General features: G+C 43.1%; 1 protein-coding gene across 1 annotated transcript in view; it reads left to right on the top strand.

The window, feature by feature from the left end:
- The first annotated feature begins 3,327 nt into the window (after positions 1 to 3,327).
- MARS1 (methionyl-tRNA synthetase 1) overlaps positions 3,328 to 26,390 on the top strand; it is a 45,074-nt gene continuing 22,011 nt past the window's right edge. Inside the window, exons 1-9 of the mRNA XM_080990866.1 lie at positions 3,328 to 3,552; positions 11,430 to 11,520; positions 12,784 to 12,883; positions 14,626 to 14,760; positions 20,743 to 20,818; positions 21,861 to 22,033; positions 23,106 to 23,218; positions 23,783 to 23,899; positions 24,927 to 25,130. Coding sequence (XP_080846992.1) covers positions 3,450 to 3,552; positions 11,430 to 11,520; positions 12,784 to 12,883; positions 14,626 to 14,760; positions 20,743 to 20,818; positions 21,861 to 22,033; positions 23,106 to 23,218; positions 23,783 to 23,899; positions 24,927 to 25,130 — 1,112 coding nt within the window. The 5' untranslated portion in view covers positions 3,328 to 3,449. The remainder of the gene's footprint in view (positions 3,553 to 11,429; positions 11,521 to 12,783; positions 12,884 to 14,625; positions 14,761 to 20,742; positions 20,819 to 21,860; positions 22,034 to 23,105; positions 23,219 to 23,782; positions 23,900 to 24,926; positions 25,131 to 26,390) is intronic.

The following is a 26,390-nucleotide window of genomic DNA, read 5'->3' on the forward strand; positions in this document are numbered from 1 at the left end:
TCTGCTTAATAACCCTCAAGGAAGAAGAGTCCACCACCTCCCGAGGGAGACTGTTCCACTGTTGAACAGCTCTTACTGTCAGAAAGTTCTTTCTGATGTTGAGTCAGAATCTCCTTTCTTGTAACTTGAAGTCATTGATTTGAGTCCTAACCTCCAGAACAGGAAATAACAAGCATGTTCCTTCTTCCATGTGACAGCCCTATAGATATTGGAAGATGGTTATCATACCTCCTCTCAGTCTCCTCTTTTCTGGGCTAAACATACCCAGCTCCTTCATAAGGCTTAGTTTCCAGACCCTTGATTATCTTGGTTGCCCTCCTCTGCACACATTCCACTTTGTCAACATCTTTCTTAAATTGTGATACGCAGAATTGGACACAGTATTCCAGGTGTGGTCTGACCAAGGCAGAACAGAGTGGTACTATTACTTCCCTTGATCTGGACACTATACTTCTGTTGATGCAGCCAAGAATAGTGTTAGCTTTTTTTGCTGCTGCATCACACTGTTGACTCATATTAAGCTTGTGGTCCACCAATAACCCTAGATCCTTTTCACAAGTACTGTAAGCCAAGTGTCCCCCGTCTTATATTTGTGCATCTGATTCTTTCTGCCTAAGTGCAGAACCTTACATTTGTTCCTATTGAAATTCATTTTGTTTAGCTTGTGCCCAGTTCTCCAATCTATTAAGGTCATTTTGAATTCTGATTCTGTTTTCTATGGCATTAACTACCCCTCCCAGTTTGGTTTCATGTCAACTACAGATTTGATGAGCATCCCCTCAATTCCTTCATCCAAGTCATTTATAAAGACATTGAACAACAACGGGCCCAGGACAGAACCCTGTGGCACCCCACTTGTCACTATTTTCCAGTATGACGAGGAACCATTAATGAGTACTCTTTGGGTTTGGTCAGTCAAGCAGTTACAAATCCACCTAACAGTTACCTTGTTCAACCCACATTTTACCAGCTTCCTTGGGAGAATATCATGGGGGACTTTGTCAAAAGCCTTACTGAAATCAAGATACACTATGTCCACAGCATTTCCCTGATCCACTAAGTTTGTAATTCCATTTCAAAAAGTAAAAACCAGGACACTCCGAAATTGTTGAACTTTTTTTAGTCTAACCCCAAAGTTGTTGAGCTGTTTTACAAAAACACCAAAAAAGCGCGATTTTTTGATTGCTTAAGGCCAAAGCTCCGCCTTTCACAAATTCTCCCTGGACGTCAATCCTGCTTTTGAAATCCGCCTTCCACATGTCAGTTTAATTTGTTTTCTATATAAAAAGTCTCCCATCTCAATCCAAGCAAAACTGGATTTTGTCATTTTATATAAAATATGATGCAAAAAATGCATTTTCCCCTCAACAACTCCAAAACAATTCTTTCACCTTGCTATTATTACAGTATTTCCTCCTGTGGCTTTCATGTGAACACCCTGTGCTTTGATCTCCACAACTGTAAACCAGAGATCTAGAATCAAACAGGAAGCTAGTGGAGTTATTGTCTTCCAGCCTCTGCAAAAGTCAACCATCACAGTCCTTCCTGCCTAAAACAGAACTCATTTTCAATCTAGCCTAACTTCCAATGTAAAAGTTAGAGAGAGTACTGTAGAGTTGCCCAACGACAGAGACACTCTGCGCTCCCACATGAAAATTCTGTTTAGTGGATTTGGAGAAGTGGATTCTCCTACACAACACCTATGCCATAAAATAAATATGTGTCTACACAGAAGTAAGCCCCATTCAGTTCAGTTGGTCTTACAGAGCTGCTGTTTGCATGCTTACTCAGAAGTAAGCTCCACTGTATTCAATGGAGCTTGTAAGTGTGCATAGTGTTGCAGTCCTACTTACACCCCTCAGTAAATCAGTATAGGATGCAGTCTTGGTCTTTAAGGTGTCAAGAGATCCTTTCTTGTTTCTGTCCCATTCACAACAGCTTCCAAATGCTCACTGGAAGTTTATGCTGTAAGTTTCTCTCTACTTCTCTCTCTCTCTCTCTCTCTCTCTCTCTCTCTCTCTCTCTCTGCATATTACAAAGAGGTGGGGGAAGAAAGATTATCTCCACCTTATGGTGAAAGTCCTGGGTAGCCTTTGGTTCTTCCTGAAACTTTTCTCAGGGTGTGCCTCCTGCCCTCCTCATCCAGTGGCTAAGTTGGTGGCTACCTTTTACTTTTAAGTAACCTGGACATACAAACTCACTAGGCACTTGTGCTATTATGTCATGTGCCAGGTTAAGGCTCCCTCTTAACTGACCACCACTTTTAATGGAATGGCTTCTAAGACATGTTTCCTAGACTTTTGGGTTTTCTTGGCTACTGCTTCACTAACATTCATTTCCTGTTTGGTTGGTTCTTACATTATGTTCCTCTGTTTTAAATTTTCTACCTCCATCGCCAGAGACAGTGTGCCTCTGAAAGCTAGTTGCTAGGAATCACAAGGTGCGTGGGAAGAGTGGCTGTTGCCATTAATTCAACAGATCAAGAAGGTAATGTGCATAATTAGATGCGGTAAATAGGTATGGGATTATTTCCATAATCAGACCCATATACAGTATGGCAGCACCAAAACTTTGGAACGCCCTGCCTATTGATATCAGACATATCAGACATGTTGCTATTTAGCTTTTTGCATGTTTCTTTTAGTGATAATGTTATCTATCTCTCTATCTATCTATCTATCTAAACACATAATGATATCACATCAGCAGAAATATTCTAATCTAATGACATTGTATGGGAATAATACGGAATAACAGATACAGTCTAGCTTAAAATGTATATAGGAAGTGCAGTGTAAGCGATGGAAGTCAATCAATGAAATTTTATTAATATTTTCATATTGAGATATTTGTAGAATAAATTTGGAAGAAATTCCTCCAACTTTTCTTCTTTTTTCTCTCTTTTTCTTCTTTTCCTCTCTTTTTTCTTTTTTTATATATGTGTGCTAATAATAATAATAATAATTTTTATTTATACCCCGCCCTCCCCAGCCAAGGCCGGGTTCAGAGCGTATATTCAGATATATATTCATCTGACATATATATGTATTTTGCTTATATTTTGTAATAATTATGTTAAATAAATTAATTTAATAAAAAAAAAATTTTAAAAATCCCAACTAAAAAAAATCACATCAGCTTATTCGTGTGCATACGCGCGTACATACGTACGCATGCGCACAAACTCCCTGCCTGCTCCTCCTTTTCCGACTCGGCTTCCCTTTCCTTTCCCTCTCGCCTCTGTCGCGACAACTTCCCGTCCCGTGCGCAATGCATGCTGGGGGTGGTAGTTCCGGGTGCGTGCGTGCGTGCGCAAGCCCCAGAGTGGGTGTGCGGAGGGCGGGTCCGGGCGACCGGCTCCACGGGCCACGTGGGCGGCGGGAGGAAGTGCGGGTCCCGTCCGACCGGAGTTGCATCAGCTGCGGAGCCGAGCGCGGAGCGGAGCGAGCATGAAGCTGTTCCTCAGCGAAGGCAGCCCCGGGGCGCTGAAGGTGCTGGCGGCTGCCGAGGCCACCGGCGCCCCTGCGGAGCTGAAGTGGGTCCCCCAGGAGGGTGAGTGCCGGGGGCGCGCCCCGCTTTCCCGGGAAACACCCCAGTTTCGCCGACGTCTTCAGGTGGCTCACGGGAGATTCTTATAATGAGGAGGATGATTATACTGTTCCCATGTAACATAGAAATGAACTGAAAATGAGAAACAAAATCCTATCGCAGCAGCAGCATTGATTTTCCACCTGAGGATCCCCCATCCCTAACTAACGCTTTGAATTCTGATTTTGAAGGACTTCTCCACCCTCTGCGGTTCTGTAATTTAGCATCACTTAACCTAGATTGGTTATGAATCAGAGAATTGTAGAATTGGAAGAGACCCTATGCTGTTGTTGCTCTGTTATCTTCAGTCATGTTATTTATTGTTTGTAAGCCACTTTGGGACTCATTTGGATGAAAAGTGGCATAGAAATATAATAAATCAATAACCACGTCATCTAGTTCAACTCCTTGCAATGCAGGAATCTCAGCTCATCCATGACAGGTGGCCATCCAAACGCTTCTCAAATACCTCCAAGGAAGGAGAATCCATCACCTCTCGAGGAAAACAGTTCCACTGTCAAACAGCTCTTACTGTCAGATAGTTCTTCTCCATGTTTGGTCAGAATCTCCTTTCTTATAACTAGGGCTGGGCAATGACAGGTTTTCAACATCACGATCTATCACCAGCCAAGCATCCTGATCTGGCAATATACCGCAATGTTGAAAGAGCAAGCTGCATGGACCCCAGCCCCGTGAGGCGCTGGTGTAACTGTCACTGCTCTCATTGACGCTGCTCAGCTGGTTGGTGCAAAGGCTCCCACCCCCCAGCTGAACAAGCTCCACGTCCCTCTTCATGCACGAGCCAAAGGGATGTGGGGCTTATGGATCTCCCACCCCATCTCCAGCTTGTGCAAGCTGGAGGCGAGGTCAGGGCTCCTTTGAACATCTTCACTGAGAGGGACTCACCCGCACCCCTCAATTGAGAAGTCTAAGGGAGCCCCAGCCCCATCTCTGGTTTGCACAAGCTGGAGGCAAGGTGGCGACTCCGTTAGACTTCTTCAGCTGGAGGGTGCGAAGTCTCCCGTCCCCATCCAAGCAGCCCTGATCCTACCAGGAGAAGGATCGAGTTCCCTCAGCTGGGGAGCGAGAGTGCTTTAACAGAGCCCCCACCCTGCCACTGGCTCATGTGAGCCAGTGGCAGGTTGGGGGCTCTGTAAAACTGCTTGGCTGAGGCAAGGGCAGTGGCGCACTGCTCAGCCAAGGGGTTCAAAGAAGCGGCAGGAGGAACAAGCTGTATTACGCCCGGCCAGTGCAGCTTGTTTCTCCCTCTGCGCCACTATGAGGTGGCAGTTTCACACAGCGGCTTATCACTGGTGAAGCTGCTGCCTCTCCTGAGTCCCTCTGCCTCCAGCGCCTGCTGCAATTTGTTCTCCCTTGGTGCGCTGGGTGCTGGTAGAAGAAAGACTGAGGAGTGATGGCGGTTTCACCCACGATATATCGCTGAGTGAAGCTGCCTTTGCAGTCTGCCCCTCATACCAGTCCTGGGCGATATATTGTCCAGGCCTACTTGTAACTTTGGTTCAGGTCCTAGCCTCCGGAGCAGAAGAAAACAAGCTTGCACCATCCTCCATTTGACAGCCATTTAACTTCTGCTTTGTCATGTATGGGGAGTGGGGCTGAGGAGATGGAAGAATCCTAACCCACATTAGTGGTCGCAGGTGTGGAATCGGTACCCCACAGGAGTCCCTGCCTGCAACAGCCTACTTCACCCTCCGGTCCCCAGAGGTTGGACTGGAACTTCCATTAGTCCCAGCCAGCTTAGTTGGTGGTTCAGGATGATGGCAGTTCTAATCAAACAACTTTTGGGAAACCATAGTTGAAGAACTCTAGTCTGTACAGCAAGTCCACAACTTACATACGTTTAACTTGTGTGCATTGAATCAATGTGTTTGGTTTTTTTTTTTTGGAAAATAATATTTATTACTTTTCCAACAATTTAAACACAACACTACAAAAAAAAGAACAATACAATACAATACAAAAACACTACATAACACTGACACATTAAACTAACATAGCCAAACAAAAACAGTTTAAAACACATCAAACAATTTCAGTATCTTATCTTTCATTCACTTATTTCCACGACTTCCTCACACCTCCCTTTTTGTATTCCACTTCTGTTAGTTGTTTCAGCAATTCCTTTCCATCTTCCTCTGTTTTCTATCCTATAATTATCTTAACACATTCTAACCTTATTTTTCCTTTAATATTCTATTAATCTATTTATACTTAATTCCTTATAACATTTCTACTAAAGCCATATAACTTCATTCCAACATTCTTCTAACATTCATTAATTTTGCAGTGTTTCTGTAAATAGTCTTTAAACTTTTTCCAGTCTTCTTCCACCGACTCTTCTCCCTGGTCTCGGATTCTGCCAGTCATTTCCGCCAATTCCATATAGTCCATCAACTTCATCTGCCATTCTTCCCTGGTGGGTAAATCTTGTGTCTTCCAATACTTCGCTATGAGTATTCTTGCTGCTGTTGTTGCATACATAAAAAAAGTTCTATCCTTCTTTAGCACCAATTGGCTGACCATGCCCAGGAGAAAGGCCTCTGGTTTCTTCAGGAAGGTATATTTGAATACCTTTTTCATTTCGTTATAAATCATCTCCCAGAATGTCTTAATCCTTGGGCATGTCCACCAAAGGTGAAAGAATGTACCTTCAGTCTCATTACATTTCCAACATTTATTGTCGGGCAAATGGTAAATTTTTTCAAGCTTGACTGGTGTCATGTACCACCTATAAATCATTTTCATTAAATTTTCTCTTAGGGCATTACATGCCGTGAATTTCATACCTGTGGTCCATAACTGTTCGCAGTCAGCCATCATTATGTTATGTCCAACATCTTGTGCCCATTTAATCATAGCTGATTTCACCATTTCATCCTGAGTGTTCCATCTCAAGAGCAAGTTATACATTCTTGACAAATTCTTGATTTTTGGATCTAACAATTCTGTTTCCAATTTTGATTTTTCCACCTGGAAACCAACTTTTTTGTCCGAATTGTATGCCTCCATTATTTGGTAATAATGGAGCCAATCTCGCACTTTGTTTTTCAATTTTTCAAAGCTCTGCAATTTTATTCTGTCTCCATCTTGTTCCAGAATATCCCAATATTTCGGCCATTTGGCCTCCATATTGAGTTTTTTCTGTGCCTTTGCTTCCATTGGTGACAACCATCTTGGGGTTTTCTTTTCTAACAAATCCTTATATCTTCTCCAAACATTAAACAATGCTTTTCTAACAATATGATTTTTAAACGCTTTATGTGCTTTTACCTTATCGTACCACAAATATGCATGCCAGCCAAATGCATTATTTGTTGTTGTTGTTGTTTAGTCGTTTAGTCGTGTCCGACTCTTCGTGACCCCATGGACCAGAGCACGCCAGGCACTTCTGTCCTCCACTGCCTCCCGCAGTTTGATCAAACTCATGCTGGTAGCTTCAAGAACACCATCCAACCATCTCATTCTCTGTCGTCCCCTTCTCCTTGTGCCCTCCATCTTTCCCAACATCAGGGTCTTTTCCAGGGAGTCTTCTCTTCTCATGAGGTGGCCAAAGTATTGGAGCCTCAGCTTCACGATCTGTCCTTCCAGTGAGCACTCAGGGCTGATTTCCTTCAGAATGGAGAGGTTTGATCTTCTTGCAGTCCATGGGACTCTCAAGAGTCTCCTCCAGCACCAGAATTCAAAAGCATCAATTCTTCGGCGATCAGCCTTCTTTATGGTCCAGCTCTCACTTCCATACATCACTACTGGGAAAACCATGGCTTTTACTATACGGACCTTTGTTGGCAAGGTGATGTCTCTGCTTTTTAAGATGTTGTCTAGGTTTGCCATCGCCTTTCTCCCAAGGAGCAGGCGTCTTTTAATTTCGTGACTGCTGTCACCATCTGCAGTGATCATGGAGCCCAAGAAAGTAAAATCTCTCACTGCCTCCATTTCTTCCCCTTCTATTTGCCAGGAGGTGATGGGCCCAGTGGCCATGATCTTCGTTTTTTTGATGTTGAGCTTCAGACCATATTTTGCGCTCTCCTCTTTCACCCTCATTAAAAGGTTCTTTAATTCCTCTTCACTTTCTGCCATCAAGGTTGTGTCATCTGCATATCTGAGGTTGTTGATATTTCTTCCAGCAATCTTAATTCCGGCTTGGGATTCATCCAGCCCAGCCTTTCGCATGATGAATTCTGCATATAAGTTAAATAAGCAGGGAGACAATATACAGCCTTGCCGTACTCCTTTCCCAATTTTGAACCAATCAGTTGTTCCATATCCAGTTCTAACTGTAGCTTCTTGTCCCACGTAGATATTTCTCAGGAGACAGATGAGGTGATCAGGCACTCCCATTTCTTTAAGAACTTGCCATAGTTTGCTGTGGTCGACACAGTCAAAGGCTTTTGCATAGTCAATGAAGCAGAAGTAGATGTCTTTCTGGAACTCTCTAGCTTTCTCCATAATCCAGCGCATGTTTGCAATTTGGTCTCTGGTTCCTCTGCCTCTTCTAAATCCAGCTTGCACTTCTGGGAGTTCTCGGTCCACATACTGCTTGAGCCTTCCTTGTAGAATTTTAAGCATAACCTTGCTAGCATGTGAAATGAGTGAAATTGTGCGGTAGTTGGAGCATTCTTTGGCACTGCCTTTCTTTGGGATTGGGATGTAGACTGATCTTCTCCAATCCTCTGGCCACTGCTGAGTTTTCCAAACTTGCTGGCATATTGAGTGTAGCACCTTAACAGCATCATCTTTTAAAATTTTAAACAGTTCAGCTGGAATACCATCACTTCCACTGGCCTTGTTATTTGCAGTGCTTTCTAAGGCCCATTTGACTTCACTTTCCAGGATGTCTGGCTCAAGGTCAGCAACCACACTACCTGGGGTGTACGAGACATCCATATCTTTCTGGTATAATTCCTCTGTGTATTCTTGCCACCTCTTCTTGATGTCTTCTGCTTCAGTTAGGTCTTTACCACTTTTGTCCTTTATTATGGTAATCTTTGTACGAAATGTTCCTTTCATATTTCCGATTTTCTTGAACAGATCTCTAGTTCTTCCCATTCTGTTGTTTTCCTCTATTTCTTTGCATTGCTCGTTTAAGAAGGCCTTCTTGTCTCTCCTTGCTATTCTTTGGAAATCTGCATTCAATTTCCTGTATCTTTCACTATCTCCCTCGCATTTTGCTTGCCTTCTCTCCCCCGCTATTTGTAAGGCCTCGTTGGACAGCCACTTTGCTTTCTTGCATTTCTTTTCCATTGGGATGGTTTTAGTTGCTGCCTCCTGTATAATGTTGCGAGCCTCCACCCATAGTTCTTCAGGCACTCTGTCCACCAAATCTAAATCCTTAAACCTGTTCCTCACTTCCACTGTGTATTCATAAGGGATTTGATTTAGATTGTATCTTACCGGCCCAGTGGTTTTTCCTACTTTCTTCAGTTTAAGATTGAATTTTGCTATAAGAAGCTGATGATCTGAGCCACAGTCAGCTCCAGGTCTTGTTTTTGCTGACTGTATAGAGCTTCTCCATCTTTGGCTGCAGAGAATATAATCAATCTGATTTCGATGTTGTCCATCTGGTGATGTCCATGTGTAGAGTCGTCTCTTGTGTTGTTGGAAAAGCGTGTTTGTGATGACCAGCTTGTTCTCTTGACAGAACTCTATTAGCCTTTGCCCTGCTTCATTTTGATCTCCAAGGCCAAACTTGCCAGTTGTTCCTTTTATCTCTTGATTCCCTACTTTAGCATTCCAATCCCCTATAATGAGAAGAACATCCTTCTTTGGTGTCACTTCTATAAGGTCTTGTAAGTCTTCATAGAATTGGTCAATTTCAGTTTCTTCAGCACCAGTAGTTGGTGCATAAACTTGGATTACTGTGATGTTAAAAGGTCTGCCTTGGATTCGTATCGAGATCATTCTATCATTTTTGAGACTGCATCCCAGTACAGCTTTCGCCACTCTTTTGTTGACTATGAGGGCCACTCCATTTCTTTTACGGATTTCTTGCCCACAGTAGTAGATATGATAGTCATCCGAACTGAATTCGCCCATTCCCGTCCATTTTAGCTCACTGATGCCCAGGATGTCAATATTTATTCTTGCCATCTCATTTTTGACCACATCCAACTTACCCAGGTTCATGGTTCTTACATTCCAGGTTCCTATGCAATATTTTTCTTTACAGCATTGGACTTTCCTTTCGCTTCCATGCATATCCACAACTGAGCGTCCTTTCGGCTTTGGCCCAGCCGCTTCATCAGCTCTGGATCTACTTGTACTTGTCCTCCGCTTTTCCCCAGTAGCATGTTGGACACCTTCCGACCTGAGGGGCTCATCTTCCAGCGTCATAACTTTTATATGCCTGTTGTCTTTGTCCATGGAGTTTTCTTGGCAGGGATACTGGAGTGGCTTGCCGGTTCCTACTCCAGGTGGATCACGTTTGGTCAAAACTCTCCACTATGACCTGTTCATCTTGGGTGCCCTGCTCGGCATAGTTCATAGCTTCTCTGAGTTCTTCAAGCCCCTTCGCCACGGCAAGGCAGTGATCCATGAAGGGGAATGCATTATTAAAACCTTCTAAATCCAACACTTCAGCGTTTTCAAGAAGCAGCCATTCTCTCAGCCAGCAAAAAGCAGCTGATTCATAATAAAGTTTAAGGTCTGGAAGGGAAATCCACCTCTTTCTTTGGCATCCGTTAATATCTTAAATTTTATTTGAGGCTTCTTGCCCTGCCAAACAAATCTGGAAATATCTTTCTGCCACTTCTTGAAACAATCCATCTTATCCAAAATTTGCAATGTTTGAAACAAAAACAACATCCTTGGCAACACATTCATTTTTATCACAGCAATTCGGCCTAACAATGATAACTTCAAATTTGTCCATACTTCTAAATCCTTTTTCACTTCAATCCAACATTTTTCATAATTATCCTTAAATAAATTCACATTTTTGGCAGTCATGTTAACCCCTAAATATTTCACTTTCTTAACCAATGTTAGTCCTGTCTCCTCCTGAAACTTCTCTCTCTCATTCACAGTTAAGTTTTTCTCTAAAACCTTAGTTTTCATCTTATTCAACTTAAAACCTGCTACCTGTCCGAATTCTTGAATCAGTTCCAATACCCTTTTAGTACTAGGTTCTGGCTCCTGTAAAGTCAATACTAAGTCATCAGCAAATGCTTTCAGTTTGTACTGTTTGAATCAATGTGTTTGTAGATAGATAGATGAAAGAAAGAAAGAAAGAAAGAAAGAAAGAAAGAAAGAAAGAAAGAAAGAAAAGGGGCCGGCATCTGGGGAAAAGACTTTGACAGTCCCACCTGCCATTGAACCAAATGTTAGGATTGCCATACACCTGGTTTTCCCCAGAGAAGTCCTTTTTTCTGGGTAAAATTGCTGTCCAGGGAGATTTTTCTTTCTTTCTTTCTTTCTTTCTTTTTTTTTTTTGGCAAAATGTCATTTTTGTTTGTTTGGTATCATTAGTTAAACTTTGGGCCTAGAGACAAAAATGAGGGCTAACTGCTGGATTGAGTGGCACTCCTGTCAATGAATCTTTCCCATCTGTATCTGGGAATAGTGGGGGTTGAACCCGAAACTGTTCATGTGCAAAGTTTGTGCTTTACCACTGAGTCCATTTGAAGCAACTAAATCTGGTATTAAAAAATGTGGGTCTGCATATGACAGCTCCTGTATATTAAATCATATATACCATTTTGCTATAAACTCTCTTCTGCCCATTGTCAACTTTTCCTAGTTGCTCAAGCAAAGAAGACCTGCTAGAAAATAATTAATTCTCTTGTGTGTGTGTAAACTGTACTTCTGTTTCTCCTCCTTGACAGCTCATGTCATCCCATTCCTCACCCGCTCCCAGCTCCCAGCTCTGCACTTAGAAAAAGAGTCTTTCCTCTTCTCCACAAATACGATTTGCCAGTAAGTATGAGACCCTGAATGCCTTGTGTGCTTTCCAAGTCAAGTTACTGGTCACACCACTTGAACTCTGTGTGTGTGTGTGTGTGTGTGTGTGTGTGTGTGTTGTGTCCAATGTCTAGGGTACTGGTGATGCTAGATAACCCCAGCGGTGTTAATAGTATGAGCAGAGAAGTTGCCTGAAGCACAGGTACAAAAAGTATTTAAAAAACTTACTGATCCTAGGAATCTGCATCACTTTCAGTAGGTTGTTATAATTTGCCTGAGTCCATACAAAAATGATGTATTAATTGGGCAACAGCCAGCTTGAAGACTTTCGCTTTCTGTTTGAGGCTCATAAATGTGGGTGTGTTCTTCTGATTAAAAATACATATGTCACATTGAAAATAGCAGCAGTAAGTTGCAAAGTAGCTAGCTAGCTTTCAATTTTCATAGACTGGATATTGTTGAGAGTTCTACTTCATGTGGAAACCACCATGACCACAAATGGCTTCACTGCTGCAGCCAGTCTCCTGTGGAGGACAATGGAGATGGGGGGTGGGGAAGCTGGGACACTCATTAACACTCTGCTACTGGTTTATTACGATCCTACATAGGTCTGTGGTAGGCTTCCCCAACCCTCAGGCGTGCTGACATCAGACACACATGTGCGCCACCAAAATTTGTGGGTTTCCCACCAGTCCCCTCATGGGGAATTTTGTGAGTGCTAGAGTCTGCTCTTTGGAATCTTTTCCCATTGAATGTTAGGCAGGCTTCATCTCTATTGCTGTTTATATTTCGGTCTCTTTCTTCAAGGATCCCACGCGAGGGTTTCCCCATTTTATTCTAAGAATAATCCTGTTTGGAAAGGGAAGGCAGAGATAGTGACTGCTATCCCATCCTCCAATCCCCTTGTGAGTTTGATAGTTGAATAGGGATTTGGGCACAGGTCTCTAGCACTCTAAACACTGCACCACACTGGTTCTCTAGCGGTCTTGGGTCATGCCAGCACACATCACAGAAACAAGATATGCATCTCATACTGGAGTGCGTGAAGCAGAAGAGCACAGAAAAGCAAATCTGTGAAGCAGCCTCCATCACAAGTTAGGGAATGTGACAAGGCAGTCATGTTGGGTTTAGGAACAGAAGGGGTTAATGAGGGCTCCTTGTGATAGAACGAAAGCACTACTATAGTTTTGTTTTCCTGATTGTCTTTTAAACTCATCTATAGGTGTGCACATATTCCCAGCGGAGAGTTCTTAGTTTCTTCTGCTCTCTTTCTTCTAGGTACTTCTTCCATTTATCTGGAAAAGAAAGTCGTGATTTTGGCCAGGATGAGAGCAATTTTTCCAACCAGTTGCTTGAGTGGGATGCAACTGAGCTGGAGGTGTGTGAAGCATTGCTGTGTTGCTTTATGGTGGGAACATTTGCATGTTCCTGCAGTTCATGGAGGGGAGATGGTATTGTTCGGGGGGGGGGTGAAAGAAGGTTATGGTAGCTGCCTTATTTTCTTTAATTACATACCCAGATGCCTATAGATGAGACTCTGGCTCAGTTTATTGACCTTCCAAAATGCCCAGTTCTTGTTGGTGGGGTGTGAAGGGAGTGATTCTATATTGCAGGGGCCCCTGGGTGTGTGTGCAAGATGCTTCTTTAAGCTTCCTGTTGATGGAGGGTGGGACAGGACACCTAGTAGGAATGTCGGAGAATTCTGACAAAAACAGAAACAGTGGAGGAAATGGCAAACATGCACTTTTTTGTCCCATGTCCGGAACGGAAATCAATCCAGCAAATACCGTCAGTATTTGCTTTTGTTGCTTTCAGTCAGCCATCAGTACATAATTGAAATTAATGGGGTGGAATAACATACGTACTATGTAATTGACATAGTTAAATACATATATTACATAATTTCACCACAGTGGACAGAAGGACAAATAACCTAGTTACTAACAGAAGACAAACTGCAGCAGAAAGGAGACAGTGCTGCATGCAACAGTGCAGGCTGGAGTGGAAAACAGTGGCTTCTTACATTTCTGCACTGAATGTTTGGAGCATAGGTTTTCTCTCACCCACTTCCTCCCCTCCCCCTTGGTGCAGCACTTTTCCTATAGAATGAATAATAACCTTTTACTTACAGGGAAGAAGATGAAGGGGTTTGCTTAAGAAAGCCATTGGGTTGGAAGCTAAAACTGCCCAGTGCCTGGGGGTTGAGGCTGCTCCTCTGAACTCTCTTCCGTATTGCAGTCCTTCTACTCTGTCCTACAAAACTCAATGAAAATCATTAAGTGGGGGGTGGGGAAGCCACCTATTCATCTGCTTAGGGTTTCCTCAAGTTCTGTGTCTTCATTGGCATGAGTGTTGCAGAGACTGAACACAGGAACTAAATATGTAAAATCTGGCTAGCAAAATGTCTGCCATTAGGATGAAGTCTCTCTCTCTCTCTCTCTCTCTCTCTCTCTCTCTCTCTGTGTGTGTGTGTGTGAGAGAGAGAGAGAGAGAGAAGAGCTTATACAGTGGTACCTCAGGGTACAAACGCTTCGGGTTACAAACTCCGCTAACCCAGAAGTAGTACCTCGGGTTGAGAACTTTGCCTTAGGATGAGAATAGAAATGATGCGGTGGCAGCGGGAGGCCCCATTAGCAAAAGTGTGCCTCAGGTTAAGAACGGTTTTGCGTTAAGAACGGACCTCCAGAACGAATTACATTTGCAACACGAGGTACCACTATATAATGTAAGCGCCATTGGCTGGGGGGCTGGGGAGCTCAGTGTGTCTGTATACCTAAAAGTAAAATGGTGGCTTTGAATAGACCACTGGGGCAGCACCAAGCTTGCTGTGGAACACTGGTGAGAATCGATCCTGCTTCCCTTTCCACATCCTTTCTTATAGTCCTGCATAGGTTCATTCTCTGGTCCTTGGTTAATTCTGAATTGTGGCAGTGTGGAGGGAAACTAGCTTTTATATTTGCTTTTATCTAGGGCTGCCAATATGCACTATTCTTTTCACGGTAAAATAGGGTATCGGTTCTAATCTCAGGAGAGGGCAACCTACTTTTGAGCAAGGGTGAAAGATAACAACATGAGGCACAAGAGGGCCTTAACATGCCTCTCCTCTGGCTTTCCTCTTAGCCTGCTTTGTCTGCAGCCTTGTATCTTCATTTGGTTCATGGAAAGAAAGGAGAGGAGGTTTTGGAGATTATTCAGAAACCACTGAACTACATTGACCAGACCCTTGTCAAAAGGGGTACTCCTTATCTTACCGGGGTAAGTAAGAATCGCTGTGTAGCAAAATGAGCATTACTGACAAAGGATTGGTAGAGTTGAGAGGGATATCCAATAACTATGGATCTTTCAGGCTAAATAGTTGCACTAGCGGGCGCCAGTGCAATGAATCTTGCTTGTGCAACAGGAATTCCTCCCCTCATCCTCCAGAACCCGCACAACAGCATGTGTGGGGAGGAGCAGGGAGATTGCTCCAACACTGTAAGCAATTTTGTTTGCCCTGGTGAAGAATCTCCTTAGCACTACTTTGAATCTACACCCCCCCCCTCCCCTGTTGTCTTTGGCAGGACTGGTTCCAAGCCAAGGTCTTGCCATTTGCAACACATCGTTTTATGTGGCTCTTGTCCCAGGAGGACCAAGGGGAGGGGGAAACAAAGCAAAGTGAGGGGAGCAAAGCAAAGAACGGGGGGAGAACTATAATTGCTTGAAGTGCCATTGAGGCCTCACCTCTGACTTTTGAGGCTTAGGCCTGTATGCGTGAGCGCAATGCTTGCTGAGCTTTCTCACCTTAAGGGCTAAAAACTGCAAAATGAAATAATAAAAGCTGGAATACTCTGGATGCTAAATTTTATACCAAGTGCTGTTCTTGTACAATTTGGAACAATAGAGTCACAGAATGCACAAGGCTATCCTGCCTTGGGTAAGAGATCGGACAAGAACACCCGTCCTTTCAGTTGGTATTTGTATTTCCCAGTGACCATTTCAGAAAACAAGTTTACCTTGTTTTTTAGTTTATCTATGCTCTGCAGTCTCCAATTATCACCAATTTTGTCTATTATCTCCCAATATTTTGGCCAACCAACCTCCATATTAAGTCTTTTACGGGCCTTAGCCTCTATTGGTGATAACCACCTCGGGGTTTTGTTTTCCAACAAGTCCTTATATTTAGTCCAGACATTAAATAAGGTTTTTCTGACAATATGGTTTTTAAACATTTTATGAACTTTTGCCTTGTCGTACCACAAGTATGCATGCCATCCAAAAGCATTGTTAAACCCTTCCAGATCTAGGACATCAGCGTTTTCTAATAAAAACCAATCTCTCATCCAGCAGAAAGATGCAGCTTCATAATATAACCTTAAGTCCGGCAGGGCAAATCCCCCTCTTTCTTTTGCATCGGTTAATATTTTAAATTTTATCCTGGGCTTTTTGCCCTGCCAGACAAACTTCGAGATATCTTTCTGCCACTTTCCAAAACATTCCACTCTGTCCACGATCTGTAGGGTTTGAAACAAAAACAACATCCTTGGCAATACATTCATCTTTACGGCTGCAATTCGTCCCAACAAGGAAAGTTTCAATCTTGACCAAGTTTCGAAATCCTTTTTGATTTCAGACCAACATTTTTCATAATTGTCTTTAAATAAATTCAAATTTTTAGTGGACAAATTGACCCCTAGGTATTTCACTTTTTTAACCACATTTAACTCTGTCTCCTTCTGATACCCATCTATTTCTGAAGTTGTCAAATTTTTCCCCAAAACCTTGGTTTTTTGCTTATTCAACTTAAATCCCGCCGCCCGACCAAATTCATAAATTAGTTCTAAAACTCTTTTTGTACTAGATTCTGGCTCCTGTAATGTTAAAACCAAGTCATCTGCAAAAGCTTTCAATTTATATTGTTTCGCTCCGACCTGTATCCCTTGCACCAACCGGTCTTCCCTAATCAAATTCAGAAGCACCTCCAGGACTGAAATGAATAACAATGGGGAAAGAGGACACCCCTGTCGTGTCCCTTTTTCAATTTTAAATTCTTCTGTCACCACATTGTTTACTATCAATTTGGCCTTTTGCTCTGAATAGATTGCTTCTATGCTATTTTGAAACGCCCGTCCCACTCCCATCCCTTCCAAATTTTTTTTCATAAACTTCCAAGAGATGTTGTCAAAGGCCTTCTCTGCGTCTACAAAAATTAAAACTGCTTTCGTGTTGATATTAGTCTGCAATAATTCCAAAATGTCAATGATGTTCCTGGTATTATCAAACAAATGTCTACCTGGGAGAAAGCCTGCCTGGTCTTTATGAATTACTTCATTTAACACTTTTTTAAGTCTGTTTGCCAAAATGTCAGCAAAAATTTTGTAATCCACATTAAGGAGTGAGATGGGACGATAGTTCTTGAGTTGGGTCTTATCAGATTCCAATTTAGGTATCAATGTGATGAAAGCTTCTTTCCACGATTCTGGTGCTCCTTTCCCCTCCATGATCAGGTTACATACCTCCATTAATGGTTGAATCAAAAAGTCTTTTAATGTCTTATAATACTTGGAGGTAAGTCCATCTGGGCCTGGAGATTTACCTAGTTGCATATTCTGAATGGCACCCTCGATTTCCTGTTGTGTTATTCTGTAATTCAAGTTTGTTCTCTTCTCTTGAGATAGTTTTTGTAGTCCATTAGTTTTTAAAAATTGGTCTATCTCAGTCTCTTCCTGAGGCCCTTGCGTGAACAGTTTTTTGAAATATCTCTGGAAACACTTTCTAATTTCTTCTGGTTTCTGAATATTTTTCCCTTCAACCTCCAGATTGGTAACAAAGTTCAATTTTTGTCTCTTTTTCAACTGCCATGCTAGCAGCTTTCCACATTTATTCGCCGATTCGAATGATCTTTGTTTCATTTGTTTAATTTTCCATTCAACTTCTTGATTTATCAATTTCGCATATTGTGCTTGATGGAATTTAATTTCTCTTAAAACTTCTTTTGATTTTGGTTTTAATCTCAATTTTTTCTCTCCATCTCTTATCTTCTCTAATATCTTATCCTTTTTTCCATTCCAGAGTTTTTTCTTAATCGTATTCTGTTGTATCAGAAACCCTCTCATTACCGCTTTACTTGCGTCCCAGATTGTTCTCTTTTCCACCGAAGTGTTCAAGTTTATTTCAAAGTAGTCTTTCAGCGTTTTTTGGGCCTTCTCCACAATCTCCTGATCTCTTAACAGGGTGTCATTCATTTTCCATCTGAAGGAGCCGATTGGAGTAAGTCTCAATTCCATTTTCAAAGCATTATGGTCGGAGCAGGTTTTTGGGCAGATTTCCATTTTTTTTAATCTTAGGTGCCAGCCCTCTAGTTGTCCATATTTGGTCGATTCTTGTCCATGACAGATGGGCCTCGGAGAAGAATGTTCCTTCTTTACCTAGGGGGTTCTTTGTCCTCCAAATATCAATCAAATCCATACTGTCAGTTAGTTCAAAAAAAGTTTTAGGTAGTCTGCCATCTTTAGTTAAATTTTGACTTTGTGACTTGTCCATGTAGGTAGAGACCACCCCATTCATATCTCCCATCATAATGATGTTAGTATAGTCTAAATAGTCCAGCATTGTCTCATGCAGCTTCTTATAAAATTCTGATTTCCCCTCATTTGGTGCATAAATTCCTACTCTTTTCTTAACTTTGTCTGATGAAATAAATTCTTGGCCTAATCTTTTGTTGATTAACACTTTCTTGTGGAGTCTAGTCACATGTGTTTCCTGCAAACAGATAATGTCCAATTGTTCTTTTTTCAATATATGAAAGATCCTTCTTCTTTTCTCCGGGGAATTTGCACCATGAATATTCCAACTAAATAGCTGCAGAGACATCCTGACTTGTATGTCTTATAGAGGTGTGTCTTCCTTTTCGTTCAGACCCGAAGGTGGTCCTGGTGTTAATTCCGGTGCAGGTGGTGGCCAGGCTCCTGCTACTCCTTTCCGAAGGTCCTCCCCGTGTTCGTTCAAAAACTTCTCCTGGTCCTCTGCTGTTCTAATTTTTACTTTTTTCCCTTTGAAATTAAAAGATAATCCTTGGGGGAACTCCCACCTGTAAGGAATTGTGTTGTTTCTCAATAATCCTGCTAGGTCTTTATATGTAGTTCTTAAATCCAAAAGTTGTTTCGGTATATCTCTGTAGATTTCTGCTTTTTTACCTTGGATCACCAGTGGATTTTTAAAATGTAGGCCTAGTATGTTATCTCTTTCTTGCCTGGATCTCAATATGACCAGGCAATCTCTGGATCTGTCCTTCCTCACCAATCTTCCCAATCTAAAAGCAGTGGTGATTTTAAAGTCCTTATCTTCTTCTATGCCCCAGAACTTTGATAATTCTATTGTCAAAAAACCAATCAAATCTTCTTTTTCAAGTTCTGGAATTGCTCTCAATCTGAGATTGCTTTCCCGGTTTTTCAATTCCGCCATAGACAGATATGCCTGCTGTTCATTGATTTGCCTACTCAGTGGCCTTACTTCCCTTCTTACTTCCTCTACCTTTTTATTTGCTTGTTCTGCTTTTTGATTTGCTTCTTCAGCCAGTTTACGATTCTCTGCAGTTGTTGTTTGAATATTCCCAATTGCTTGTGTATTTTGGGAGACTTGCTCAGTCAATTTGTTGATGGTGGCTGTCACTTGGTCAAATTTTAAGGCCTGTTCATCAGCTTTTTTGTTTAAATTAGCCAGTTGTTCCAAAATTTCTTTAGAAACTGGGTCAAGTCCTCCTGAGGCCATATCCCCTGAAGCTGGCTGTTTATCTTCTCCTTCTTGCAAGCTTAAAACAGTAGGGACAGATGATCTACGTGGCTGCACAGTCAAAGTTGTTTGCAACAGTTCAGATTGTTTAGCTCTTGATTTGGCAGCCCTCGTTTTTCCTGCGCCACTCATTCCACAGCTGTCTATGTGTCAAGGTCAAATTGTAAATCCCATGGGAAAGACAGTCCAGAATATAAGCATCCAAACAGAAGATATACAAAACAAATTGCAGTTCTCAGAGACTAAGTATTCCACAGTCCTCTAGGGGGAGCTCCCCAGTAGTTAGAAAGAAAAGGGAAAAATTTTCCACCATTAAATTCCCAGTGGACCAAAAGAGAAAAAGAGGGGGGAGACCCCTTCAATATCTTTTTAGAATTGCAGAGCTTTACCTTAGTTAAAAAACAAAGTCTCAATAATGGTGCAAGCAACAGTTTCTTATTTGTATCCCACCATAAGGCTCAAATGTAGCACTTTCAGCTTTAGATACAGTTTCCGCAATTTGACAGTTCTTTTATGTCCTGACAGCCCCCAGACTGGTCTCTCAAAATTTTTGTAATCCACCAAGGAAGAGTACAGTCCCAATCCAAATCCAGTCCATTTACACGAAAATAGTCTTTTTTTAGCTTCTGAATGACGAGTTCTAAATTTGCACAGTAAAACCCAATTTCTTTTAAAGTCCCCTTTTCAGCGCTTCCCGCTTGTCAGAATCTTTGCTTTGAACTCTAAGCAGTATCGGGAGATGGACTTCCTTTTGACATCTCCCGTTTTCAGCCAAATTCAGTGATTTAGTTCCCCAAATCTTGTAATTCTTACTCACGAGTATGTTGTTTAAAGTCGAATGTTCAAAGAAGAAAGGTCAGCGCTCATCAGCAGCAGCCGCGCGGCTTCGCTTCCGCGGAAAGAGCGATGAACTCACAGCACCGCCCCCCCTTTCACGTTCCGGAGCCCCTTACGGGGTTCCTTCTTCGTTTCCAGGGTCGCTTTTGGTGCCCGCCGAGTCCCACGACCACAGGCTCACTCTACCTGTGGGTTTTCTTAACGGGTCTCCGCTCTGCCGCAGCGGACGACCCTTTTCCGCGGAGCCCCTCTTCACAGCGCAAAGAGGACCGCCATTGCTGTTTTGCGCCGCCTCCGGAAGTTATAGACAAAAGTTATAGAACGTAAATTACATAAGTTAGTAAAAAGATTGCGTGTGCATGTGTGCATGTGCCATAAAGCAACCTATGCAAAATTGCTACGTTTAGGAATTTTGCAAATTGCTCTGTAATAATAAAAAGGAGCCCTCTTATAAAATGGTTAACAGAGGCACGGAGGTCTCTTCAGTGTTAATTCTGGAAAGTTTAAACTTAATATGAAAAGTGTTTGTTCCTTTTGGGAAACACTTTGCAACTCTCTCCTAGAGTTTATTCTGTCCTGTTGTCCCTCCTGTTCACACTTGCGAACCAATTTCCCCCTGACCTTTTTATCTAGGATGCTGAGTCAGCTGTTGATGTCGTCTTGTGGGGCTCCCTGTTCCCTCTGTTAAGGGATGAATCCTTCCTGCCAGGTGAGAGATGCTGCCAAAGGCCTTAGTGTGCATCATTTTGTGGCCACGTTTAAGGCCACAGGAGGCAACTTTGATGTGCCGATCTGCCTGCTGGTTTGGATGAGCCTCTGTGTGTTGCTCTGGCTCCGCTCCTCTCCCCGTCCCTAATCACTCAGTCATGAATCTCACTGGGCCACCTTGGCCCAGTCACACTCCCCACAGGCTTGTTGTGAGGATAAAATGGGGAGGAGGAGAACCGTTAGTGCCGCCTTGAGCTCCTTGGAGAAAAGTGGGATATAAATATGATCGATAAATACAGTGCTTTTTTGTGGGGGGACGCATACCCCTAAACATTTTGTGAATCTAAGTTTGGCCTCATTGAGGGGCAGTATTTCAATATGAGTAGGAAGATGAAAGTACCCCTAAATGTATTTTTTTTGGGGGGAAAGCACTGGATAAATAAATACATAATTGGGGTTTTTTGGGGGGTCCTTCTTTTCACACTCTTCCCTCTCTCAGTAATGGAAGCATATGGATCATTGCCAAACATTCTGCCTTCAGGGAGCCCCCTTGCATTGCAGAGGACACAACCAGCTCATATGCAGCAGCAAAGAGACTTGCTCAGTTGCTGTGTTGCCCCTGAGTGCACCTTAGGAAAAACCTTACATGCTCTTGTGGCTGTGTGCTACAGGGGAAGACAAGCCGTGGCAAACTCTTTCAGGGGAAGGATTGTCTGCTACTACTGTCATCTTACAGAGGGTCCTAGGGCATTCAAAACACTGTTTGGACCACAGTGAGATAAAGGTACAAATAGCTAGCTTTTTGTTTTGTTTCCCCCCTGGCTATCTTGATTCTGATCACTCTGGTGATTCCAACCATGCTTGGCTTGCCCAGAAGAGGTCTCCTGGCAAAACTAGTCTCCAACTAGTTTTGAGTCCGTGGCAGGGATCTTCGCAGATTGTGGGGTGTGGGTGTTAACAAATAGGAACTTAATACATTTCTATTTGAGACTGAGCAGTTACCAAGGTGAGATTTTTCCTCTGGAATTTGTTTGATTTTAAAGATGAGTTAAAGGCCTTGAGGAGATGGTTCCAGAACATGAACCAGAAGGAGTACTGCAAGAAGGCTGTTGAATCTGTATGGACGCCCAAAGGATTGCTGGAGCTGAAGGCTTATCTGCAAAAGCATCCTGCTCCCAACCAGGCTTTGGAGAAGCCAGCTACTAATGAGCTGAAGGTATTGTCCTCCTTCCGTGTGAACCGGGCCTCCAGTTCTCTTCAAATGGTGCTAAGAGTAGCACATAGTGCTGCAGGTGGGGGAAAGGGAAGGCTGAATGCTTCCCCAGAGACCAGCTCTGTCAGCTCCGGAAGGGAGACTGCTAGGCAGCAAGGCGGGCGGCAAACCAGCAGAATCCCTAATCTGCTCCGATTGTCCAACGCCAGAAACACACACTCTAGGTCCAGCGCCGAGGGCCTTCTGGCGGTTCCCTCACTGCGAGAAGCCAAGTTACAGGGAACCAGGCAGAGGGCCTTCTCGGTAGTGGCACCCGCCCTGTGGAATGTTGTTCCCAAAGAGAACAACAACTACCCCTGCCCCTCCTCCCACACCATACCTCCTACCTGTAATTGGGCCTACCCCCCTGCTCCTCTCATCCCAGGCACATCCCACCAAGTGCCCTTATAGCCCAGTTAAAAACCGTTGAAATGCTAAAAAAAGAATTTAAAAGGATATAAAAACAATTTAAGGGAAGAAGCCCTTTCTGCTGGGCAGCAGCAGCAGTCCTTAGGAAGCCTGTCAGGCCCTGCCCTGGGCCAGGTAGATGGAGGCAGGAGCAGGGCCCTCAGGCTCTCAGCAGGGTGGTCCTATTGAGCTATTGCTTTGCTATTTTGTTATGAAATTGTTTTTGTTGTGTTTGTTTGAAATGCATCTCTGTTTCTTTTTCGTAAGCTGCTTTGAGCATTTTTATTATTATTATTTTGATGGCAAAGTGGCATTCAGATAAAATGAATGAAACAAAATCTTTCCTTCTGCTTGTGAAAATGAGGTCAAAGTCAATGACTAGATTCTGAGAAGATGTTTAGGATTTGTTTAGTTGACTGGTATTTAGCCCAGTAAGTACTAAAGCACCATGTGGGGAGGGAAGATGCTCCAAGAGGGGGGCGGTGCAGACTGCCCTGGTGTGTCTGAGCCACACTTGCAGTTTTGGACTGTGCCACTTTGTGCATCAGCATAGTGATTCCCTTCTGGGTGCCGGGTGCCAAGCACCTGCAAAGCAGATTTGGAGATGGATTTTTGTTCCTCCCTCTAGGAAGAGGAATCCGCTCAGAGGTCTCTGTCTGAGGAGGAGATTGCAGCAATTGCAGAAGTCTGGGTCAGAGGGCCAGCTGGCCTCCCCAAACCTTGGAAGCCACAGCAACCTATGTAAGTACCTTGCTGGGCTAAAATGCCCTGGCCTTAGTGGAAATGATGTGGGGCTGTTTTGAAGAGGACTTCAAAGCAAAGAGCAGAACTATGTTCCTGTTCTATGTCTTAAAATGCCAAACATCTCTGTACGTATGAATATATGAAGATAAATCTGTATCTATATCATGGTGAACATTGACATCAGTGTTAGGGTTAGCGGTTAACCCTTATCAGTGCAACATGGGGCACAGCACAACAGCCCTCTCCTCTGTATAGGCAGTTTTGTGGTGATGTGTGATCATTTTTAATGGAGTTTCCCACAACCACGAGGTTTAGGAGCCAAACACCAATTTGCAAATTTAGCAGAGTATCAGGATCTGTTTGTACTTGGCATTGCAGAAGACTAATATCCAGCCTATAAAGAACTGGCCTTTCTAAGTTGCAGGGGCAACTTCCCCAGGAGCCCAGATACATAACCTCACAGAGCAGCCTTTTTTCCTTCTTGTGCCTCCCTGCTCTTCTGCCAAAGCACAGTTTCTCTCCTTAAAATCTGGCTCCATTTCTTGTGGCTCATTTTTGCAGACTTCCTGTGGAAGGCATGAAGAACGTGCTGATCACCAGCGCCCTGCCCTATGTCAACAACGTGCCTCACCTTGGGAATATCATTGGCTGTGTCCTCAGTGCCGATACTTTTGCCAGGTAAGATGTTGATGCCTTTTGCCACCGACTCTTGTTAGGATATGTCAGTCACTTGGAAAGGGGGGGGGGGGTTAATGGGACGCTGAACATTTATTCTTTTGGCATTTTATTTTCAAGGTGTATCCACTCCAGTAGAGCTGCCTTTGTACCTGGTAATATCAGATTGGTTGGTGATATGAGTCAATTGATTTCTTGCTATTTGATGTTGTGTTAATGAATCTGATTTTAAAATGAATTTGCAAAATCCCATAGTATGTGTACTTGGATATCTGTGCTTATGTTGCCTATACAGTGGTACCTCGGGTTAAGTACTTAATTCGTTCCGGAGGTCCGTACTTAACCTGAAACTGTTCTTAACCTGAAGCACCACTTTAGCTAATGGGGCCTTCTGCTGCTGCCGCGCCGCCGGAGCACAATTTCTGTTCTCATCCTGAAGCAAAGTTCTTAACCTGAAGCACTATTTCTGGGTTAGCAGTCTGTAACCTGAAGCGTATGTTACCTGAAGCGTATGTAACCCGAGGTACCACTGTATACACTTTGCAGACTACTTTGAGGCAGGCAGTGTATAAATATTATGAAAGAAAATAAAAAATATTTTCTGTGTGTTGCAACTTGCATCTTGAGCAGGTCTTAGGCTCCAGTTCTAAACCGTTATTACAGAGTAAGAGTCACTGAGCTCAGTGAGGGTTATTTCCAACTAATCATAGACAGGGTTTAACTGTTACTCTAATGAGATCATACGAAACTGCCTCACATCAAGTGGACTACTGGTCCATGCAGCCTCATTTTCTGCTCTGTTCTGAGTATCAGTGGCCCCCCAAGACCTGAAGATGAGGCCTTTCCCAGCCTTCTGTCTGAGTGTTTTTTAACTGGAGGTACCAGAAATGTAACCTGGGATCCTCTGCATTCAAAGCATGTGCTTTCCCACAGAGCTCTGACCAATTTGAAGTAACAGAGGGACTGTGTGAAGCTTTGGTCCTTGCAGGTAGCGATAAGCATCCTGCTTCACTTCTTGTGTCCTGTCCAGGTACTGTCGTTTGCGCAACTGGAACACGCTGTACCTGTGCGGTACTGATGAGTACGGCACTGCCACAGAGACAAAGGCCATGGAGGAGGGGCTGACACCGCAGCAAATCTGTGATAAGTACTACACTGTCCATGCCCAGATCTACCAGTGGTTCAAAATCTCCTTTGACTACTTTGGCCGCACCACCACACCCCATCAGACCAAGTAAGTACTGCCCGGAAAGGGAGCACAGTGGCCAAGGGAAAAGGAGCATGAATGCCTCATGTGGCAGCACTACTTTGCACTCTCTCTTACAAACCACTTATTGTCTTAGCCTTTAACAACTGTAAAACTGGCTGTTAGAGATGGGCAGGAAAGATTGACGGACTTGTTTACAGTTTCTGTGACCATGGAGGTCCAGCTGCCATGAAACAAAGCATGCCTGTACCTAAAAATCTGAGAGCACATAATATGTTTTTATTTAAATTATTTCACATTGCTGCCCCTCTACTCAAACTGAGCGCTCAGGGTGAGGCATTGGTGCCAAGTACAGGTTTAAGGCATGCTTGTAAAATGACTGTGCTCAATGTAGCAAGTTTTTGACTTCTCCAGAAAAAGGGAAGCTTTTCAAAATTTGGCTTTGTTTGCTATTTTCCCCCTGCCTTGGGCTACAAATGACAAAACAGCATATATGTGGGTGAGAAGGAATTCCTTGTGGGCTAGTAACTTACTGACGGGTTAATTTTGATTGCTGAGAGGTGGTAGATGGGTTCCTTGGAAGCCACTGGTGCACAGGCTGAGTTAGGATGTGAGTTCTCTTCTTCTGAATAATCCTGTACAGCTGCCATTGGTGTATTACAAAAGAGTGTATGGTGCCACTAAATGTGATGCAGAACTGCAGGTGTGCCACATCATATATGAGGTCTGGCAGATAAACTCAGAATGCAGTCCTGACTGGTTAGCAGCTTGCGTGTACTGGCTGCAGGCCCGTCTTGTTCAATGGTAAACTGATAAAGTGATTTGTCACAGTACTTCTATCCCTGTCTCTGAATGAGCAGAACAGCATTGTCCGAGGATACTAACTGGGCCAGATGGAATTTTAGTTACCATTCTTACGTGTACTGTTGTAGGAAGCATGTTCAGTCCCCTCCTGTGAAGCAAGGTCAGATACACATCCAAAGATAAGATGCAGTTTAATCTTTTGTACACCACTTTGGATTAAATTATTATTATTATTATTATTATTATTATTATTATTATTATTAATTGGTCTATATGTGTGTAAATAAGATTAATTGGCACCAGTTCCCATCAAGTCTACCTACACCACCAGACACTAATATGCCATTGGGAAACACAGGTGTTTGCTGTTTGGTCAATTTCCAGTGGCTTGAGCAAGTAAGGCAAGCCACATGTTACAGAGTTCAGCAATGCAGAACCAAGTCAGTGGGACTTCCTTTGCACCGTAGAAAGGTTCTTAACTGA

The sequence above is a fragment of the Podarcis pityusensis genome, assembly GCF_964106645.2.
Source record: "Podarcis pityusensis genome assembly, chromosome: 2".
Taxonomy (NCBI): Eukaryota; Metazoa; Chordata; class Lepidosauria; order Squamata; family Lacertidae; genus Podarcis; species Podarcis pityusensis.